The sequence below is a fragment of the Oncorhynchus keta genome, chromosome 19 (assembly GCF_023373465.1).
Source record: "Oncorhynchus keta strain PuntledgeMale-10-30-2019 chromosome 19, Oket_V2, whole genome shotgun sequence".
Taxonomy (NCBI): domain Eukaryota; kingdom Metazoa; phylum Chordata; class Actinopteri; order Salmoniformes; family Salmonidae; genus Oncorhynchus; species Oncorhynchus keta.
Genome location: NC_068439.1, coordinates 59,086,732 through 59,108,988, shown reverse-complemented (window position 1 = coordinate 59,108,988; position 22,257 = coordinate 59,086,732). Strand labels below are relative to the sequence as shown.

Genomic DNA, 22,257 nt, shown 5'->3' with positions numbered 1-22,257 from the left:
ATAATAATATAATGTAAACCTAACCTAACCTATGACCTGACCCATGACCTTCCTGTGCATTCGGAAAGTATCAGACCCCTTGACTTTTTCAACATTTTGTTAAGTTACAGCCTTTTTCAAAAAAGGATTCAATCGTTTTTTTCCCCCTCATGAATCTACAAGCAATAACCCATAATGACAAAGCAAAAACGTTTTTATTTTTTGCAAATGTATTAAAAGTAACAAACTGAAAAATCACTATTACGTAAGTATTCAGACTCTTTACTCGGGACTTTGTTGAAGCACCTTTCAAACTTCTTCCTTTTAAGAATGATGGAACCCACTGTGTTCTTGGGGAACTTCAATGCTGCAGTCATTTTTTGGTACCTTTCCCCAGATCTGTGCCTCTATACTTTCTCAGAGCTCTACTGACAATTCCTTCGACCTCATGGCTTGGTTTTTGCTCTGACACGCACTGTCAACTGTGGGACCTTATACAGTGCTTGTGAACCCCCCACACCGGCATTTTTCCTATTTTGTTGCCTCACAACCTGGAAATAAAATGGATTTTTGGGGGAGGTTGTATCATTTGATTTACACAGCATGCCTACCACTTTGAAGATACACAATATTTATTTATTGTGAAACAAACAAGAAATAAGACAAAAAAAATAAAAAACTTGAGCGCAGCATAACTATTCACCCCCCAAAGGCAATACTTTGTGGAGACACCTTTTGCAGCAATTACAGCTGTAAGTCTCTTGGGATATGTCTCTATATGCTTGGCACATCTAGCCACTGAGATTTTTTCCCATTATTCAAGGAAAAACTGCTCTAGCTCCTTCAAGGTGGATGGGTTCCGCAGCCTACTATGTGCTCAGATGATTGGTTTTGTGCGGTGCAGCGGAGCATGACAGTTCAAGGGCGTGGTCAAGGGACGTACAAGGAACTGCAGCCACGTCGCAAGTTGAATCGGGAGGCTTTCAATTCACTCCTTCAACAACTGCAAGTAAGTGAAACTATTTTTACGTTTAGTAAATATTTCGAAATTAATAGCCGGTATTCTATTTGTCTTGTAACAAGTAAATTACCTTGCACGCATGTTGCAATATCCGTCTGTCAATAGAGAGGAAGGAGCTTAATCATGTTTCTGCATGAGTTCATTTAGTTTACCTAGCTAAGTCATACCACATACTCTCAATTGGATTGAGGTCTGGGCTTTGACTAGGCCATTCCAAGACATTTAAATAATTCCCCTTAAACCACCCGAGTGTTGCTTTAGCAGTATGCTTTAGGTCATTGTCCTGCAAGAAGGTGAACCTCTGTCCCAGTCTCAAATCTCTGGAAGACTGAAACATGTTTCCCTCAAGAATTTCCCTGTATTTAGCGCCATCCATCATTCCTTCAATTCTGACCAGTTTCCCAGTCCCTGCCAATGAAAAACACCCCCACAGCATGATGCTGCCACCAACATGCTTCACTGTGGGGATGGTGTTCCCTGGGTGATGAGAGGTGTTGGGTTTGTGCCAGACATAGTGTTTTCCTTGATGGCTAAAAAGCTCATATTTAGTCTCATCTGACCAGAGTACCTCCTTCCGTATGTTTGGGGAGTCTCCCACATGCCTTTTGGCGAACACCAAACGTGTATGCTTATTGTTTTCTTTAAGCAATGGCTTTTTTCTGGCCCCTCTTCTGTAAAGCCCAGGTCTGTGAAGTGTACGGCTGAAATTGGTACTATGGACAGATACTCCAATCTCCGCTGTGGAGCTTTGCAGCTCCTTCAGGGTTATCTTTGGTCTCTTTGTTTCCTCTCTGATTAATGCCCTCCTTGCCTGGTCTGTGAGTTTTGGTGGGCAGCCTTCTCTTGGCAGGTTTGTTGTGGTGCCAAATTCTTTCAATTTTTGAATAATGGATTTAACGGTGCTCTGTGGGATGTTCAAGGTTTCTGATATTTATTTAGAACCCAACCCTGATCTGTACTTCTTCACAACTTTGTCCCTGACCTGTTTGGAGAGCTCCTTGGTCTTCATGGTGCCACTTGCTTGGTGGTGCCCCTTCTTTACATCAAATCAAATTGTTAGCAGATGTTAATGCGAGTGTGGCAAAATGCTTGTGCTTCTAGTTCCGACCATGCAGTAATATCTAACAAGTAATCTAACAATTTCTACCAAACTACCTTATACACACAAGTGTAAAGGAATGAAAATATATGGATGAGCGATGTCCGAACAGCATAGGCAAGATGCAGTAGATGGTATAGAGTACAGCATATACATATGAGATGAGTAATGTAGGGTATGTAAACATTATATAAACATTATATAAAGTGACATTTGATTATAATCGAAGATAATTCTCTTGGTAGATAATACAGATGGCATTTGATTGTAAGGAATTCTAGGTCAGGTGAACAAAAGGACTTGAGTTCCTGTATGTTGTTATGATCACACCACGCTTAGTGGTGTTGCAGACTCTGGGGCCTTTCAGAACAGGTATATATATATATACAGTGGGGCAAAAAAGTATTTAGTTAGCCACCAATTGTGCAAGTTCTCCCACTTAAAATGATGAGAGAGGCCTGTAATTTTCATCATAGGTACACTTCAACTATGACAGACAAAATTAGATTTTTTTTTACAGAAAATCACATTGTAGGATTTTTAATGAAATTATTTCCAAATTATGGTGGAAAATAAGTATTTGGTCAATAACAAAAGTTTATCTCAATACTTTGTTATATACCCTTTGTTGGCAATGACAGTCAAACGTTTTCTGTAAGTCTTCAAGGTTTTCACACACTGTTGCTGGTATTTTGGCCCATTCCTCCATGTAGATCTCCTCTAGAGCAGTGATGTTCTGCCGAATGTCGCCCGGACAAGGAGAGGCACTTTTATAGCTGCACCATCGAGAGCATCCTGATGGGTTGCATCACTACCTAATATGGCAACTGCTCAGCCTCCGACCGCAAGGCACTACAGAGGGTAGTGCGTACGTCCCAACACATCACTGGGGCCAAGCTTCCTGCTATCCAGGATCTCTATACCAGGCGGTGTCAGAGGAAAGCCCTAAAAATGGTCAAAGACTCCAGCCACCCTAGTCACAGACTGTTCTCTCTGCTACCACACGGCAAGCGGTACCGGAGCACCAAGCCTAGGTCCAAGAGGCTTCTAAACAGCTTCTACCCCCAGGCCATAAGACTCCTGAACATCTAATCAAATGGCTACCCAGACTATTTGCATTGCCCCCCTCCCCCTTCTACGCTGCTTCTACTCTCTGTTATTATCTATGTCACTTTAATAACTCTACCTACATGTACATATTACCTCAATTACTTCGACACATTGACTCTGTACCTGGTACCCCCCTATTGTTATTTTACTGCTGCTCTTTAATTATTTGTTATTCTTATCTCCTACTTGTTTTAGGTATTTTCTTATTAGTGCATTGTTGGTTCAGGCCTTGTAAGTAAGCATTTCACTGTAAGTGCAACACCTGTTGTATTCGGTGCATGTGACAAATGCAATTTGATTTGATTTGAAAATATAAATATTTGTATATAACTAAACTAAATAAAAACTATCAAATCAGGTCTGAAAACGAACTGAAAATAAACTTACTTCCAAATAATAATACAAAAACGAATAGAAATAAAAACTAATATAAAAACACAAAACTATAATAACTTTGCTCTAGGCAATACATGCTAATTATAGGGCATAATAAAGCCTATACGTGTGTGGCAACGTGTCAATGACCAGGGTAAACAACCGCAGGGAAGGATACTAACAGTTGTAATGGGAGAGCGAGTAGCATCACGAGGGCACGGGCCATTTGGAAAATATACTTCCTGTGCGCAGTGGGTTCAAATCTGTCTCTTTGATATTTTGCACCATTGCAGTAGTGCTCACTCGTAAACCCTTTGACATATTAATGATATGATTGCTAGGCTATACAGTAGGCCTAGGAATATTCCCCTTTAAGAACGCGCCACGGTGAGCGTGGGATGGACGTGTGTCGGTTTGTTAATGAAGTGTCACCTGACCCTGTCCTAACATTGCACGGGGGGAGAGGATATATAGTCCAAATAAACATACATTCGAGTGAGTGGAAGACACAATTATTAATAACAACATCTCCATACACTATAGCCTAGTAGCCTATTCAGCCTCCTTGGATTGGTGCGCCGGTCAGTGTTGGCTCTTGGCACAGGGGTTAGAGGCACATCTGCTATCGACAGAGGCTCGTTGTCCTTCTCTATCAGACATTCTTGATCAGAAGAAAACGTCCGGAGCGAAGATTTTAATCAACGAGTCGACTGTGCGTCACTACAAAATCGTTATTTTGAAAGCGCCCCGGTGCATTTGACTCCTTCGGTTTGCCTTTTTTCCGTGCGTCGTGGAGAAGGAAACACTGACTGTGTATCCGATGCTCCTGCAAAACGGATAACGGAATATGTATGTTTGACGAAGGTTGGACATTTGGCCAAACCCATTCATTGTAAGGATAAGAAACGCTGCGCGGTCGCAACGTTTTCAATCTCCTGATTGCTTCTTTATTATTGCTTTATTGCTGTCGGCTGAGGAAAGACATTGTATTTCTAGCGTAGTGTTACGTAAGAGTGACTTTATCCAAGGTGCTGAATTGAACGGTATAGCGGGACACAGAAGGAAGAAGGCAATATTGTTTAAGTCTACCCAGGTCAGAGCACACAACAACGTGACCCAATTATTTAATGAAATATTGATTTATTTATTTGAGCTAATATTGCAAATTGTTCGCCCATCCAGAAGGTCACAGGCCTATACGTGGGAGATTTGGAGAGGATCGCACAGCACTGGCATTGTTGATACCCGTATACCTGTAGCAAGACCGCCTTTTATTTCTCTCTTTGGTTAAATCAATTCTTAAGGTGGTCGACTACACGAGGAGAAAATGTCGGGGCAGACGCTCACGGATCGTATTGCCGCTGCGCAGTACCAGTTGACGGGATCAGAGGTATCTCGCGCCGTCTGCAAAGCCACCACTCACGAGGTGATGGCGCCCAAGAAAAAGCACCTGGAATGTAAGTGCATTCTCATCCCCACCCTTTCTCTCTCTCTCAACACACACACACACACACACACACACACACACACACACACACACACACACTATCAGGTGAAGAACACTGCATCATGAATTTATTAGATTACATCCATTGTAAACATATGCCTCTGATGCCAAACGTTGCATGTTCGAATCCAGCCATAGAACGTTGTATTTGAGATTCCCAAATCCCAAATCTCATGCCTTAATTTAAACATTCAGAGTTAATACATTAACCTTAAGATTAATACATTAACCTTAACCCTTAGAAATGTGATGTTTGGAACAACTTAGAAATGTTGTCTAATTCTGATGTGAGACTGAGAGCTTGTTGAATCATCAACCAATGCATTACATTTCTATGCTCCTGCCCTGCATGACCAGAGGCCTACCATGTATTGATGTTACCATGGAGATGACCCCAATGGTGACCCCTAGTCATCCTACATGTGTAGCTCACAGTGATTGGAGAGAAAGGTGGTCATGACTCAAAACAGACTGACTCACACAGAGGCCTAGTCACAATACATGACATTTTCTCTTGTTCACTTGTCCTTGCACACTACACCTCCCAAGCTTCCCTTAAGTGATACATATGGCAGGAGTGCATGTCTTCAACAGCTGCAGTGTCTGCTACTGTAGTTGTCTTTGTTATTGATAAGCTAAAGAGCTTCCTCACTTTGTTTCAAAGGTGTAGCCTATACACTATACACTGTATCAAGTGTGAATTAAATGGGCAACGACTATAAAACATATAGATGTAGGCCTACTGTAGATAGATAGACCTTAACGTCCAATTCTGCTTATTCACCAGTATCCAATTTTCCCTGCATCAGCGCTACTTCCATAAAGAATCCGGGTCCGCCTCATGACAAGACAATATGAATCGCTGGCATAGGGCCTAGCAGCCCGAGTCAAACTAAAGCACTCGTGGATGAATGGTGTTCCACCTGCCTGTGTGTGTGGTCAGGTGGCCGGCCCAGTCTCAGGCTAGGTCTAGCAAGACTCAGAACTTATGTCGTGTGATACGCTCCCCACTGAATAATGCATTAATCAGCCAATGACTGGCCTCTATTATTTACACAGCCAAAGGTGACCATGCTAAAGTAGGCAGGAGACTGCTTGGGATTAGCGTAGCATTGCAGAGAGAGAGAGAGAGAGAGAGGCAGAGAACTCAAGAGTATGGCTGTCCAGAGAAGGGAGATTCTTACCCAACAAAATACACATATGTCCTGCTCTTTCCATGGCTCAAACTGACCAGGTGAATGCTATGATCCCTTATTGATGCCACTTGTTAGGGGAGGAGACAGGTTAAAGAAGGATCTTTAAGACTGGGGACAATTGAGACACGGATGGTGTATGTGTGCCATTCAAAGGGTGAATGGGCAAGACAAAAGATTGAAGTGCCTTTGAACCGGGTATGGTAGTAGATGCCAGGCATACTGGTTTGTGTCAAGAACTGCAACGCTGTTGGGTTTTTCCCACTCAACAGTTTCCTGTGTGTATCAAGAATGGTCCACCACCCAAAGGACATCCAGCCAACTTGACACAACTGTGGGAAGCATTGGAGTCAGAATTGACCAGCATCTCTGTGGAACGCTTTCGACACCTTTCAGAGTCCATGCCCTGACGAATTGCGTCTCTTCTGAGGGCAAAATGGGGAAGGGGGTTCAACTCCATATTAGGAAGGTGTTCCTAATGTTTGGTATACTCAGTGTATGTTTACTGTGGTAGTTAATTTTTTACACATGTTAACCAAATACGATAAGCGTGAATAAACAAAGCACAATGCAAATGGATCCGGGCTTTATCGAGATGGAAGGATATTGTCTGTGTCTTGTCTGTGTTGTGACATTGATTGTTGAGTACCTGTAGCGATGTCTCTTGCCTTGCAGTTAATCCTAGTACATGTACAATGTATATCGATTTCATGGCCCTTCAAATTAAATAAAAATAGGGCACAATGTCTCCCTTATCTTATTTTCTTGCCACATAGTTAATGCCCTCAAGGCAACATTCAAGGCTTCAAACACCAAAACATTTAATTAGGCCAACATTTTTAGGCAAGGGCTCCGTCTAACCTAAATATATTATTGGAAACTCTAGTAGGGCATATTATTTGTCATCTCCTCAGGGATAATCCAATTCCAAACTTGCCTTGAGGCCTCAGGTATGTGATGCCGTAGTCAGACGCGCTTCCAAAGCAACCACAGAACAGAGCGTTCAAAGTTCTCCAAACAAAAGGTCATTTCATAAGCTATATTCCATAGATAATCAAAGGCAAAGCGGTCAGATTTAAACTGTAAACAAAGGTATAGACTAGTAGCAGCTTAGTGGTGTAGCGGTCAAAAAACTGTACGGTGCCGCCATACGTGAGGCTTAGTAGACCTGTTCTGCCAACAACCTAAATAAAGAAGGTATGTCTTTTACCAAATAGGGCCTTCTTCTGTATACCACCCCTACCTTGTCACAACACAACTGATTGGCTCAAACACTTTAGGAAGGAAAGAAATTCCACAAATGAACTTTTAACAAGGCACACCTGTTAATTGAAATGCATTCCATGTGACCTCCTCATGAAGCTGGTTGAGAGAATGCCAAGAGTGTGCAAAGCTGTCAAGGTGTATACTTTGAAGAATCTAAAATATATTTGGTTTTGTTGAACTTTTTTGATTACTACATGATTCCATATGTGTCGTTTCATAGTTTTGATGTCTTCACTATTATTCTGCAATGTAGAAAATAGTACAAATAAAGAAAAACCCTGGAATGAGTAGGTGTGCCAACTTTTGACTGGTACTGTATATTACATATCTCTTGGCCTTAAGTTTGATGGCATAACGCATAGATTCCACAGATAATGGTCTAGACATGGAAATGGAATAAGAGTATAGTACATCTCAATGACCCTATACACTTTGCCACAGACATTGATGTGCCAATATGATGATACATCAAACATTACCCCTCTAGTCTTTGTATGAAGCCATTGTAACAGAGAAGATAGTTGTTGTCCATCATCATTGTGTCATGATTGCTGACCCATGAGAGGCAGTCCGGTTGCCATGGAAACAGATTGTAGAGCGGGTCAAAGACTCGGGCTGACACAAAGGGGGGTTCTGGAAAGGCACAGTGGCGGGCAAACGCCTCCAGAGTGCTTCAACAGATAGTCATTTTGGGCAGTAGCATATCCTTAGAATGATATTTTCTGTCTTGTTTTGGTGTTTCAGAGTGAGAAATGGGTTTCAATGTTTTTTTTTATTGGTTCTTACTCTGAAGGAGCGAGATGTCTGAAATGTATTTCATTTTGATCGGACTCTTCTTGTTCCCTCTTGTGGTGAAACACAGTTCGTTAAATTTGAAAAACCTGTTCCTTCTGAGCAATATGATAAAAATACATTGAAGATCAGTGATGCGACAGGAATCACTGGTTTAGTGGTCAGTGCAGCCTATACCCGTATGCATGTTTTTATGCATGGGCACAGCTTGTGTGTGTGTGGGCGTTTTCAGTCATCTGCTAAGTGAATCATTGAGCTGATACCTCTGGACAAGCTTAACAAGTGTGTGTGTGGTCTCATAGGAGTGTTGTTAGGGTAATGGGTTGGCGTCTATACGCTGGCTTCTAGTTGATTTTAATCTGGCCTATTCCAGTCACTCTAACCTCGGAGAAGTCTGGTGTGTGAGTACAACAATACACACACCCAGGCAGGCCACAAGCATATGCACGCCCGCCCGCACACACACGCACATGCACACACACAGTCCTGTGTGCCTTGTTATAGACTCCCCTACCAGTTAATTTTTACAGCTCTCCTGTCTGCTGTGGATTACTGAGTCTTTATTTAGATCAGTCAATCATCATTAGACTTACACACACACACAAACGTGTGTGTGTGTGTGTGTGAACACGTTTGTGTGGGAAACAAAATTGTGGGCCACAAATATTCCACACACAGGGTTGCCTGTTGAGATGGAATATATGGTTGAGCTGTGTAGGAAGCCAAGCAAAGCAGGGACAGACATGAATATTATGGCTGTCATCACCAACTGTTTTACTGAGAGAGGCAGACACATTTAGGAGAGAGAGAACATGAAAGGGTTCTTCGGTTGGCCCTCTGTGGAAAGGGTTCTTCATGGAACCCAGAGAGGTTCTACCTGAAACCAAAAAGTGTTCTTCAAAGGTTCCTCCGGTGGGGACTGCCGAAAAACCCTTTCAGGCTCTAGATGGCACCTGTTTTTTATAAGAATGTACAGGCAGTACATCAGTCAACGTTTACCAAAAATTGGACACAAAAGCTTATAACTGGAGAGGTGTTTGTTTGTTCTCGTGTGTGTGTGTGTGTGTGTGTGTGTGTGTGTGTGTGTGTGTGTGTGTGTGTGTGTGTGTGTGTGTGTGGCTGTTGGGAGAGGGGTCACCACACCAGACTCCTTACTGATTTATATTAATCTGTGGACAAAGCCCCTGCCCTTTGACCATGAAATGACTAACAAGCCTTCATCATGCATCCCCTCTCTCTTTTTAGTCTGGTCAGTGTTGTTTGATAATATTGCAGCTTTCCATCCCTTGGCAGGACAAGCTTCCACCTTTTGGAAGTACAGAAACACGGTTTGGCTATGATTTATAGCCACCTTCCCGATCTCATATCCCATATCCCCCTCTCTCTTCCGAGCAGCTAATCTGTCATCTACTGTATCCCAAAGAGCTGAGTTGAGGTGATTGCTCTCTGAGTCAGACCTGTCGATCAGTCTGTCTAAATGGCAGGAAGGTTTGTCTCTGTGTGTGTGTGCACTACTTCTATCTGTGTGTTGGATCCTTTCCAGCAGTGTTGGTGGCTCTTTGAGGCTTGGTATGTGTGTCCTGACTCCCAAATGGATTTCTGACTCGGCAATGCCTAGCTCCACTAGGTACACAGTGAAGTGAACAACCCCCAGAGGCTGTTTTATGGCTTTCACACATTCCAGTAGCAGAATCCCCCCCCCCACCACACACACACACACACAGCTCAGCACTCCTACTCCAAAAATCACAGAGCACATGAATGGAGCAAGGCAGACTGAATCTCATTTGACCTGGGGTGAGGCTTCACTATCAGCTACGGCAGCACATTACATGTTTTCTTGGCAGTCAGCATGTCTTAACACTTTGAAATTGTACTTACTCATCATGATTTTACACCTCTTTAAATACCTTGAGATATCCTAACAAATCCTGCTATATTCCACTGTCTCAAAATGTCTGACCGTTTCACGGATCGACAATCAATAAGAGAACCGTTTCACTGAGCTGAACGAACAGCCTCTCCCCACAGTACTAACAAACCTATCTGTATGTATTTCAGATCTGATATCGGCTACCAATGCGACCAATGTGAACATCCCTCAGATGGCCGACACTCTGTTTGAGAGGGCCACCAACGCCAGCTGGATTGTAGTCTTCAAGGCCCTAGTCACCACACACCACATGTGTGTCCATGGAAACGAGGTCAGAGGGCAGCAATTTAGTGCACAACCACAAAACCAATTAGGACTGTTTGAGCGCCATGGACAGCTACACGGCTGTCTTGATTCATCCCAGGGGAGCTGTGAGTGTGGCTGTCCATGGTGCTGGAAACAGTGCTATTAGTATGGCTGCAGACGAGAGCTCGTTCTGAAACATGGTTTCATGTTTCATCAATCACCATTGTGTTTGTCTGGAGCTATATTTACTTATTGAGTTGCTGTATTGCAAAATACATGCTTTCACACACTGTAAATTATAAAGTCTCAATTTTGGACTAACATACTAGCACTCATTTTGTAGTTGACTATTTCAGTAAATATGCCCTAATTTGTCTTGATTATTTTTTTCTTGGATTCTGGTTTTGTTTAATCAGCCTATTTCATTGTAAGGTGTTTCAGAGTGTCAGTGCCTTATTGTCATTCTGCTTCCTCAGAGGTTCATCCAATACCTGGCCTCCAGGACCGCTCTGTTCAACCTCAGCAACTTTATCGACAAAACAGGCTCCCACGGTAAGTGCACTTCCTGTATGTTTGTAGAGAGAGAGAGAGAGAGATGGAGACTGGGAGAGAGGCGGAGACGGGAGGAGAGGCAGAGAGAGAGAGGTGCGGAGACGGGAGGAGTGGCAGAGAGAGGCGGAGACGGGAGGAGTGGTCCAAGAGAGGCGGAGACTGGGGGAGAGGCAGAGAGAGGCGGAGACGGGAGGAGTGGGCAGAGAGAGGCGGAGACGGGAGGAGAGGCAGAGAGAGGCGGAGACGGGGGGAGAGGCAGAGAGAGGCGGAGACGGGGGGAGAGGCAGAGAGAGGCGGAGACGGGGGGAGAGGCAGAGAGAGGCGGAGACGGGGGAGAGGCAAAGAGAGGCGGAGACGCGGAGACAGGAGGAGAGAAGAAAAGACAGGCGGTGAGAAGAAGAGACAGGAGGAGAGGCGGAGATGGGCAGAGACGGGAGGCGGGAGGAGAGGCGGAGGCGGAGACTGGAGGAGAGGCATAGAGAGGCGGAGACGGGAGGAGAGGCAGAGAAAGGCTGAGACGGGAGGAGAGGCAGAGAGGAGGGGCGGAGACGGGGAGAGAGGCGGAGACGGGGGAGAGGCAGAGAGAGGCGGAGACGGGGGGAGAGGCAGAGAGAGGCGGAGACGGGGGAGGCAGAGAGAGAGAGGCGGAGACGGGGGAGAGGCAGAGAGAGGCGGAGAGGGGGAGGAGAGAGAGGCGGGAGGGGGAGAGGCAGAGAGGGGGGAGGCAGAGAGGGGAGAGGCAGCGGAGACGGGACGGGGGGAGAGGCAGAGAGAGGCGGAGACGGGGGAGAGGCAGAGAGAGGCGGAGACGGGGGGGAAGAGGCAGAGAGAGGCGGAGACGGGGGAGAGGCAGAGAGAGGCGGAGACGGGGGGAGAGGCAGAGAGAGGCGGAGACGGGGGGAGAGGCAGAGAGAGGCGGAGACGGGGGAGAGAGGAGAGAGAGGCGGAGACGGGAGAGAGAAGGAGACGGGCAGAGAGAGGCGGAGACGGGCAGAGAGGGGCGGAGGCGGGGGAGAGGAGGCGGAGAGACGGGGGAGAGGCAGAGAGGGGCGGAGACGGGGGAGAGGCAGAGAGAGCGGAGACGGGGAGAGGCAGAGAGAGGCGGAGACGGGGGGAGAGGCAGAGAGAGGCGGAGACGGAGGAGAGGCAGAGAGAGGCGGAGACGGGGGGAGAGGCAGAGAGAGGCGGAGACGGGAGGAGAGGCAGAGGCGGAGACGGGGAGAGGCGGAGACGGGGCGGAGAGGGGAGAGGCAGAGAGAGGCGGAGAGGGGGAGGGCAGAGAGAGGCGGAGACGGGGAGGGAGAGGGGAGGGAGAGGCAGAGGAGAGAGGCGGAGACGGGGGAGAGGCAGAGAGAGGCGGAGACGGGGGAGAGGCAGAGACGGAGACGGGGGAGAGGCAGAGAGGGCGGAGACGGGAGAGAGGCGGAGACGGGGGGAGAGGCAGAGAGAGGGGAGACAGAGGAGAGGGCAGAGAGAGGCGGAGATGGGGAGAGGAGGGCAGAGAGAGGCGGAGACGGGGGAGAGGCAGAGAGAGGCGGAGACGGGGGGAGAGGCGTAGAGAGAGCGGAGACGGGGAGGAGAGAGAGGCGGAGAGAGAGAGAGAGAGCGGAGACGGGAGGAGAGGCAGAGAGAGAGAGAGGTGCGGAGACGGGGGGAGAGGCAGAGAGAGGCGGAGACGGGGGGAGAGGCAGAGAGAGGCGGAGACGGGGGAGGCAGAGAGAGGCGGAGACGGGAGAGGCGGAGACGGGAGAGGCAGAGAGAGGCGGAGACGGAGGGAGGCAGAGAGGCGGAGGCAGAGAGACGGGAGGAGGGAGGCAGAGACAGGCGGAGACGGGAGGGCAGAGGCAGAAGAGAGGCGGAGACGGGGGAGAGGCAGAGAGAGGCGGAGACGGGGGGAGAGGCAGAGAGAGGCGGAGACGGGGAGAGGCAGAGAGAGGCGGAGAGGCGGAGAGGGGGAGAGGCAGAGAGAGGCGGAGACGGGAGGAGAGGCAGAGAGAGGGCGGGAGACAGGGAGGAGAGGCAGAGAGACAGGCGGAGACGGGAGAGGCAGGAGAGAGGCGGAGATGGGAGGAGAGGCAGAGAGGGGCAGAGACGGGAGGAGTGGTAGAGAGAGTCGGAGACGGGAGGAGGTAGAGAGAGAGGCGGGGAGAGAGGCGGAGACAGGAGGAGAGAAGAAAAGACAGGCGGTGAGAAGAAGAGACAGGAGGAGAGGCGGAGATGGGAGGAGAGGCAGAGAGGGGCGGAGACGGGAGGCGGGAGGAGATGCGGAGGCGGAGACTGGAGGAGAGGCATAGAGAGGCGGAGACGGGAGGAGAGGCAGAGAAAGGCTGAGACGGGAGGAGAGGCAGAGAGGGGCGGAGACGGGGAGAGAGGCGGAGAGGGGAGGAGAGGCAGAGAGGGGCGGAGACGGGAGGAGAGGCAGAGAGGGGCGGAGACGGGAGGAGAGGCAGAGAGGGAGACGGGAGGAGAGGAGAGCAGAGAGAGGCAGAGAGACGGGAGGAGAGGCAGAGAGAGAGGAGGTGGAGAGAGGCGGAGACGGGAGGAGAGGCAGAGAGAGGCGGAGACGGGGGGAGAGGCAGAGAGAGGCGGAGACGGGAGGAGAGGCAGAGAGAGGGCGGAGACGGGAGGAGAGGCAGACGGGGAGGAGGCGGAGACGGGAGGAGAGGCAGAGAGAGGCGGAGACGGGGGAGAGGCAGAGGCAGAGAGAGGCGGAGACGGGAGGAGAGGCAGAGAGAGGCAGGAGAGACGGGGGAGAGGCAGAGAGAGACGGGAGGAGAGGCAGAGAGGGCGGAGACGGGAGGAGAGGCAGAGAGAGAGACGGGAGGAGAGGCAGCGGAGACGGGAGGAGAGGCAGAGGGGGCGGAGACGGGAGGAGAGGCGGAGACGGGGGAGAGGCAGAGAGGCAGAGAGAGGCGAGGCGGAGAGAGGCGGAGAGAGAGGCAGAGAGCGGCGGAGACTGGGGGGAGAGGCAGAGAGAGGCGGAGACTGGGGGAGAGAGGCAGAGAGCGGCGGAGACGGGGGGAGAGGCGGAGACGGGGGAGAGGCAGAGAGAGGCGGAGACGGGGAGAGGCAGGAGGGGAGGCGGAGAGGGGAGAGGCAGAGAGGCAGAGAGAGGGGAGAGGGCAGAGAGGCGGAGACGGGGGAGAGGCAGAGAGAGGCGGAGACGGGGGAGAGGCAGAGAGAGGCGGAGACTGGGGGAGAGGCAGAGAGAGGCGGAGACGGGGGAGAGGCAGAGAGAGGCGGAGATGGGGGAGAGGCAGAGAGAGGCGGAGAGGCGGGAGGAGAGGCAGAGAGAGGCGGAGATGGGGAGAGGCAGGAGAGGCGGAGACGGGAGAGGCAGGAGAGAGAGGCGAGGCGGAGACAGGCGGGAGAAGAAGAGACAGGCGGAGAGGGGAGAGAGGGCAGAGGGCGGAGGCGGGAGAGAGGGCAGAGAGGCGAGAGCGGAGACGGGAGGAGAGGCAGAGAGAGGCGGAAACGGGAGGAGAGGCAGAGAGAGGCGGAGACGGGAGGAGAGGCAGAGAGGGGCGGAGACGGGAGGAGAGAAGAAAAGACAGGCGGTGAGAAGAAGAAAAGACAGGCGGTGAGAAGAAGAGACAAGAGGAGAGGCGGAGAGAAGAAGAGACTGGAGGAGAGGCGGAGAGAGGAAGAGACAGGAGGAGAGGCGGAGAGAAGATGAGACAGGAGGAGAGGCAGAGAGAGGCGGAGACGGGGGGAGAGGCAGAGACGGGAGGAGAGGCAGAGAGAGGAGGAGACGGAGGAGAGGCAGAGAGAGGCGGAGACTGGAGGAGAGGCAGAGAGAGGCGGAGACGGGAGGAGAGGCAGAGAGAGGCGGAGACGGGAGGAGAGGCAGAGAGAGGCGGAGACGGGAGGAGAGGCAGAGAGAGGCGGAGACGGGGGAGAGGCAGAGAGAGGCGGAGACGGGAGGAGAGGCAGAGAGAGGCGGAGACGGGAGGAGAGGCAGAGAGAGGCGGAGACGGGAGGAGAGGCAGAGAGAGGGGGGAGAGGCGGAGACGGGAGGAGAGGCAGAGAGAGGCGGAGACGGGAGGAGAGGCAGAGAGAGGCGGAGACGGGAGGAGAGGCAGAGAGAGGTGGAGACGGGAGGAGAGAGAGGCAGACAGGGGGAGAGGTGGAGACGGAGAGAGGCAGAGAGGGTGAGACGGGGAGAGAGAGCAGGGAGAGAGGCGGAGACTGGAGGAGAGGCAGAGAGAGGCGGAGACGGGAGGAGAGGGAGAGAGAGTTGGAGACAGGCGGAGAAGAATAGACAGGAGGAGAGAAGAATAGACAGGAGGAGAGAAGAAGAGACAGGAGGAGAGAAGAAGAGACAGGAGGAGAGAAGAAGAGACAGGAGGAGAAGAAGGACAGAGGAGAGGCAGAGAGACAGGAGGAGAGGAGAGAGAGAAGAGACTGGAGGAGAGGCAGAGAGAAGAGACAGGCGGAGACGGGAGAGAGGCGGACAGAGGAGAGAGAAGAGACAGGAGGAGAGAAGAAGAGACAGGAGGAGAGAAGAAGAGACAGGAGGAGAGAAGAAGAGACAGGAGGAGAGAAGAAGAGACTGGAGGAGAGAAGAAGAGACAGGCGGAGAGAAGAAGAGACAGGAGGAGAGAAGAAGAGACAGGAGGAGAGAAGAAGAGACAGGAGGAGAGAAGAAGAGACAGGAGGAGAGAAGAAGAGACAGGCGGAGAGAAGAAGAGACAGGCGGAGAGAAGAAGAGACAGGCGGAGAGAAGAAGAGACAGGAGTAGAGGCGGAGAGAAGAAGAGACAGGAGAGAAGAAGAGACAGGAGGAGAGGCGGAGAGAATAATTGACTGTAGGAGAGGCAGAGAGAAGAAGAGACAGGAGGAGAGACAAAGAGAAGAAGAGACAGGAGGGAGGCGGAGACAGGAGGAGAGGCTGAGTAGACAGGAGGATAGGAAGAGATGGGCCATCTGGAAAGAGAAGAAATTGCTGGCCTTATAATTTCATAACGAACAGGAGCAAGCATGCAATGTGCACACATGAAACATAATACTGTACGTGTACAGATGTGGGATCTTAATCAATCAATCAATCACATGTATTTATAAAGCAGAGACAGGAGGAGAGGCAGAGACAGGAGGAGAGGCAGAGACAGGAGGAGAGGCAGAGACAGGAGGAGAGGCAGAGACAGGAGGAGAGGCAGAGACAGCAGAGACAGGAGAGACAGGAGAGGCAGAGACAGGTGGACAGAGAGGCAGAGACAGGTGGAGAGAGGCAGAGAGGCAGAGACAGGTGGAGAGGCAGAGACAGGTGGAGAGGCAGAGACAGGTGGACAGGACAGGTGGAGAGAGAGACAGGAGAGAGAGACAGGACGAGAGGCAGAGACAGGACGAGAGGCAGAGACAGGACGAGAGGCAGAGACAGGACGAGAGGCAGAGACAGGACGAGAGGCAGAGACAGGAGGGATTTGAAGGAGGAGGAGACCGGAGGAGACGGGCCATCTGGAAAGAGAAGAAATTGCTGGCCTTTTAATTGCATAATGAACAGTAGAAAGCATGCAATGTGCACATGCGAAACATAGTACTGTACATGTACAGATGTGGTATCTTAATCAATCATTCAATCAATCAAATGTATTTATAAATCCCTTCTTACACCAAGTGCTGTACAGAAACCCAGCCTAAAACAACAAACAGCAAGCAATGCAGGTGTAGATGCACGGTGGCTTGGAAAAACTCCCTAGAAAGGCCAGAACCTAGGAAGAAACCTAGAGAGGAACCAGGCTATGAGGGATGGCCAGTCCTCTTCTGGATGTGCCCGGTGGAGATTATAACAGTACATGGCCAAGATGTTCAAATGTTCATAGATGACCAGCTGGGTCAAATAATAATAATAATCACTGTGGTTGTAGAGGGTGCAACAGGTCAGCACTTCAGGAGTAAATGTCAGTTGGCTCAGGTCAGTATCTCTATCGCTCCTGCTGTCTCTTGAGAGCTGAAAACAGCAGGTCTGGGACAGGTAGCACATCCGGTGAACAGGTCAGGGTTCCATAGCCGCAGGCAGAACAGTTGAAACTGGAGCAGCAGCATGACCAGGTGGACTGGGGACAGGAGAAATACTTCAGATATAACAGACTGACCCTAGCCCCCCGACACAATCTATTGCAGCATAAATACTGGAGACTGAGACAGGAGGGGTCGGGAGACACTGTGGCCCTGTCCGATGATATCCCCAGACAGGCCCAAACAGGCAGGATATAACCCCACCCACTGTGCCAAAGTACAGCCCCCACACCAATAGAGGGCACGAACCCGGAGAGGAAGATATCAGACTCAACCCACTCAAGTGATGCACCCCTCCTAGTGACGGCATGGAAGAGCACCAGTAAGCCAGCCCCTGTAATAGGGTTTGAGGCAGAGAATCCCAGTGGAGAGAGAGGAACCAGCCAGGCAGAGACAGCAAGGGCGGTTCGTTGCTCCAGTGTCTTTCCGTTCACCTTCACACTCCTGGGCCAGACTACACTCAATCATAGGACCTACTGAAGAGATGAGTCTCCAATAAATAAAGGTTGAGACAGAGTTTGCGTCTCTCACATGGATAGGCAGACCATTCCATGAACATTGAGCTCTATAGGAGAAAGCCCTGCCTCCAGCTGCTTGTTTAGACATTCTAGGGACAATAAGGAGGCCTGTGTCTTGTGACCGTAGCGTACGTGTAGGTATGTACGGCAGGACCAAATCAGAGAGATCGGTAGGAGCAAGCCCATGTAATGCTTTGTAGGTTAGCAGTAAAACCTTGATATCAGCCCTTGCCTTAACAGGAAGTCAGTGTAGAGAGGCTAGCACTGGAGTAATATGATAAAAAGTTTTGGTTCTAGTCAAGATTCTAGCAGCAGTGTTAAGCACTGACTGAAGTTTATTTAGTGTTTTATCCGGGTAGCCGGAAAGTAGAGCATTGCAGTAGTCTAACCTAGAAGAAAAAAGCTGTCCTTGAAGCAGTCTTGATATGTTCGTCAAAAGAGAGATCAGGGTCCAGAGTAACGCCGAGGTCCTTCAGTTTTATTTGAGACGACTGCACAACCATTAAGATTAATGTGTAGATTCAACAGAAGATCTTTGTTTCTTGGGACCTAGAACTAGCATCTCTGTTTTGTCCGAGTTTAAAAGTAGAATATTTTCTGCCATCCACTTCCTTATGTCTTAAACACAGGGTTCCAGGAAGTGCAATTTTGGGGCTTCACCATGTTTCATCAAAATGTACAGCTGTGTGTCGTCCACATAGCAGTGAAAGTTAACATTACGTTTCCGAATGACATTAGGAAGAGGTAAAATATATAGTGAAAACAATAGTGGTCCTAAAACAGAGCCTTGAGGAACATCGAAATGTACAGTTGATTTGTCAGAGGACAAACCATCTACAGAGACAAACTGATATCTTTCTGACAGATCAGATCTAAGCCAGGACAGAACTTGTCTGTGTAGACCAATTTGGGTTTCCAATCTCTCCAAATGAATGTGGTGGTCGATGGTATCAAAAGCAGCACTAAGGTCTAGGAGCACGAGGACAGATGCAGAGCTTCGGTCTGACGCCATTAAAAGGCTATGATGGGGTCTAAAACCAGACTGAAGCATTTCATATACATTGTTTGTCTTCAGGAAGGCAGTGAGTTGCTGCGCAACAGCTTTTTCTAAAATTTTTGAGAGGAATGGGAGTTTTGGTACAAGCCGATTTAAAATATATATATATATATATATATTACTTTATTACTGACACTTTTAGTGAGTTTGGTACACATCCGGTGGATAAAGAGCCGTTTATTATGTTCAACATAGGAGGGTCAAGCACAGGAAGCAGCTCTTTCTGTAGTTTAGTTGGAATAGGGTCCAGTATGCAGCTTGAAGGTTTAGAAGCCATGATTATTTTCATGAATGTGTCAAGAGATATAGTATTAAAAAACTTGAGTGTCTTCCTTGATCCTAGGTCCAGGAAGAGTTGTGCAGATTCAGGACAACTGAGCTTTGGAGGAATACGCAGATTTAAAGAGGAGTCCGTAATTTGCTTTCGAATGATCATGATCTTTTCCTCAAAGAAGTTCATGAATTTATTACTGCTGAAGTGAAAGCCATCCTCACTTGGGGAATGCTGCTTTTTAGTTAGCTTTGCGACAGTATCAAAAATACATTTTGGATTGTTCTTATTTTCCTCAATTGAGTTGGAAAAATAGGATGATCGAGCAGCAGTGAGGGCTCTACTACACGGTACTGTCTATCCAAGCTAGTCGGAAGACTTCCAGTTTGGTATAGCGCCATTTCCATTCCAATTTTCTGGAAACTTGCTTCAGAGCTCGGGTATTTTCTGTATACCAGGGAGCTAGTTTCTTATGACAAATGTTTTGTTGTTTTTATGGGTGCGACTGCGTCTAGGGTATTGCGCAAGGTTAAATTAAGTTCCTCAGTCAGGTGGTTGACCAATTTTTGTACCTTGACGTTCTTGGGTATGTGGAGGGAGTCTGGAAGGGCATCTAGGAATCTTTGGGTTGTCAGAGAATTTATAGCATGGCTTTTGATGATCCTTGGGGTCTGAACAGATTATTTGTTGCGATTGCAAACGTAATAAAATGGTGGTCTGATAGTCCAGGATTATGGGGGAAAACATTAAGAACCACAACAAGAGAACTTTCCTGCAATGCTGGACATTTCAAACTTGTAGTGTATTTGAGGTTTAAAAAGGCTTCTAAAGTTTTTAATTTCCACTTTGAAATGTCATACATTTTCGTAAGGGATATCAAGTATCAACCCCTACCAAAATGTCCATTAATTATATTCCACATAATAATTCACATTTCCTGTTGCTGCACGATTATTTTCTTGCTGTAGCAAACTGGCTAAAATTGAGTTCCTACATCTGTACACACATCCATGCACTCTTGCACGCACATTCACACGCACACTAAACTACTTCCTGCCTCTGATTGCGATTTCCTGCGCTTGTCACCAGTGTCTTGCGCTGGTCTCATTATAGATCCCCTGTCTCATCGTACTGTCTCTCATACTAAGGTAAACAAAAAAAAGAGCTACTGCAACCCTCCCCTTCAATCCCCTTCAAAACTCCCCTACAATCAGATACATGACTTGCAAAACAGAAGGGCCTTTACATTTCATCAGGAGCTTTACCTTTGGTGTGACATGAATGCGGTGCTCTCTTCTTTCTCTAGGCTATGACATGTCTACGTTCATCAGACGTTACGGCCGCTACCTCAATGAGAGGGCCTTTGCCTATCGCCAGATGGCTTTCGACTTCACCAAAGTCAAGAAGGGGTCAGTCACTTCCCTGTCTCTCCTCGTCACTGAGGCCCACCTGTTGTTCACCTCGTCACTGAGGCCCACCTCATACTGTCATTCACCTCGTCACTGAGGACATTTTGTAATTGACCTCATCCATGAGGCCCTCGTGATGCTTTCCCTTGTGTGTTTCCTCCACAGTGCTGAAGGGGTGATGAGGACAATGGCTCCAGACAAGCTGTTAAAAGGCATGCCCGTCCTGCAGACCCAGATCGACACTCTGCTGGAGTTTGATGTGAGTTGGACATGCTGTTTATCATTGATCTGTTTACAACTGTCTGCCTGCCTGTCTATCTGTCTGTCTGTGGGCCTTTGGTCATTTGTGAATAAGCTGACCACTGTACTATGTCAGGTCACAAAGATTTCTGTTTACCTGTTGTTTATTTTCCTGTGTTACATTTTCTCTTTCTCTCTCTCTCGTTCAATAGCAATGATGCTATCTGTTCTATTGAGCCTGGTATTTCTGTGGGGGTGTACAATGTTTTAGTACAGCAGAATTTTGCTGGAGTTTAATTCATCTTCTGTTGAACTACATGAATAAAACGCTTTTGAAAGGTCTCTCTCTCTCTCTCCCAGGTCCACCCCAAGGAGCTGAATAACCCTATCATCAACGCAGCTTTCCTACTGCTCTTCAAGGATCTGGTCAAGCTGTTTGCCTCCTACAACGATGGGGTCATCAATCTATTAGGTGAGCTAGACATGTCATTGGGTGCATCCCAAATTGCACCGTATTTCCTTTATAGTGCACCACTTTTGACCACAGATCTATGGGCCCTGGTCAAAAGTAATGTACTATTAAGGGAATAGGGTGCCATTTGGGAAGCAGACCAATTAAAAGATAAGTTACTTCCTTTCACCGTGTGGCGATTTAGAAGATGCTCTTATTCTTAACAACTGTTAAATGTCTGTAGAGAAATACTTTAAGATGAAGAAGAGCGACTGCAAGGAGGCCTTGGAGATCTATAAGAGGTTCCTCACCAGGGTCACCAAGATTGGAGAGTTCATGAAGCTCGCTGAGGTAAAGGAAACTTCCTAACCGGCTGCATTCTAACGGACTTATATCCAAGTGAAACTCACACCGTGATTGCTCACATACAGTGTCTGTCTCTATTTGGAACGTAAGGTTATATGATGCACGGATATGATTGTGAAGTTGTCTCTGGTGTGTGTTTTGTTCCACAGACAGTCGGTGTCGAAAAAAATGACATTCCAGACATCAACTATGTAAGTCACTGGTCTTTGTGCTTTCTCTCTGGAAGGATAATGGCATAGTTGTAACACACACACATACATCCATCCTAATCTCCCTCCTGCGATCCCAGTGTCTGCACCCTCGAGTGGTGACGAACCTCATAGACTCAGACGATGAGGACTGTCCCTTTAAGCCTATCGAGGACCCGGTAACCATAGAGACGTGGAGTGGCTTGGCAGAGTGCCTGTTTGGGAGGATGGGGTTTTAGCATGGGATAATTCTGCAGACTGACACTTCTGACTGCAGTGCATGTCTGTGTGTGTATTTGCATGTGTGTTTGCTTCCGTGCACAAACGACTGAAGAGTTTAAGTAAAAATGTTCCTGAACACTTCATTCTACAGGCCGTTGAGTTCATAGAAAAGTGGGGTTAGTGGGATGAGTTCAAAATGAAGGGTCTGGAGGGGTGCTGCCATAGAAATAGAATTGGGTGCTGTGTTATTTGAAGTGTTGGCATGCAGATGAGTAAGGAAGTCAGTCACATAAACCTGTTGTTTCTGTGTCTCTGATTGATTCTCTCTTCTCTGACCCTCAGGCTCCCAGTAGCATCCTGGAGTCTCTGGAGACACACATGAACAGCTTGGAGGGGAAGAAGGGGTAAGAGGACCCTCTCTAAACACACCATTTCAAAAAGAGCT

At 48.3% G+C, this 22,257-nt stretch overlaps 1 protein-coding gene across 1 annotated transcript; it reads left to right on the top strand.

Annotated features, from left to right (window-relative positions):
- The first annotated feature begins 3,890 nt into the window (after positions 1–3,890).
- On the top strand, positions 3,891–22,220 carry LOC127906013 (clathrin coat assembly protein AP180-like). Its single transcript, XM_052470872.1, has 10 exons — positions 3,891–4,476; positions 4,889–5,041; positions 10,404–10,546; positions 10,998–11,073; positions 20,243–20,345; positions 20,511–20,604; positions 20,946–21,057; positions 21,281–21,387; positions 21,552–21,593; positions 22,155–22,220. Exons 2-10 carry the CDS (start codon positions 4,912–4,914, stop codon positions 22,218–22,220), a joined length of 873 nt encoding a protein of 290 aa, XP_052326832.1. The 5' UTR covers positions 3,891–4,476; positions 4,889–4,911.
- Positions 22,221–22,257: the final 37 nt, after the last annotated feature.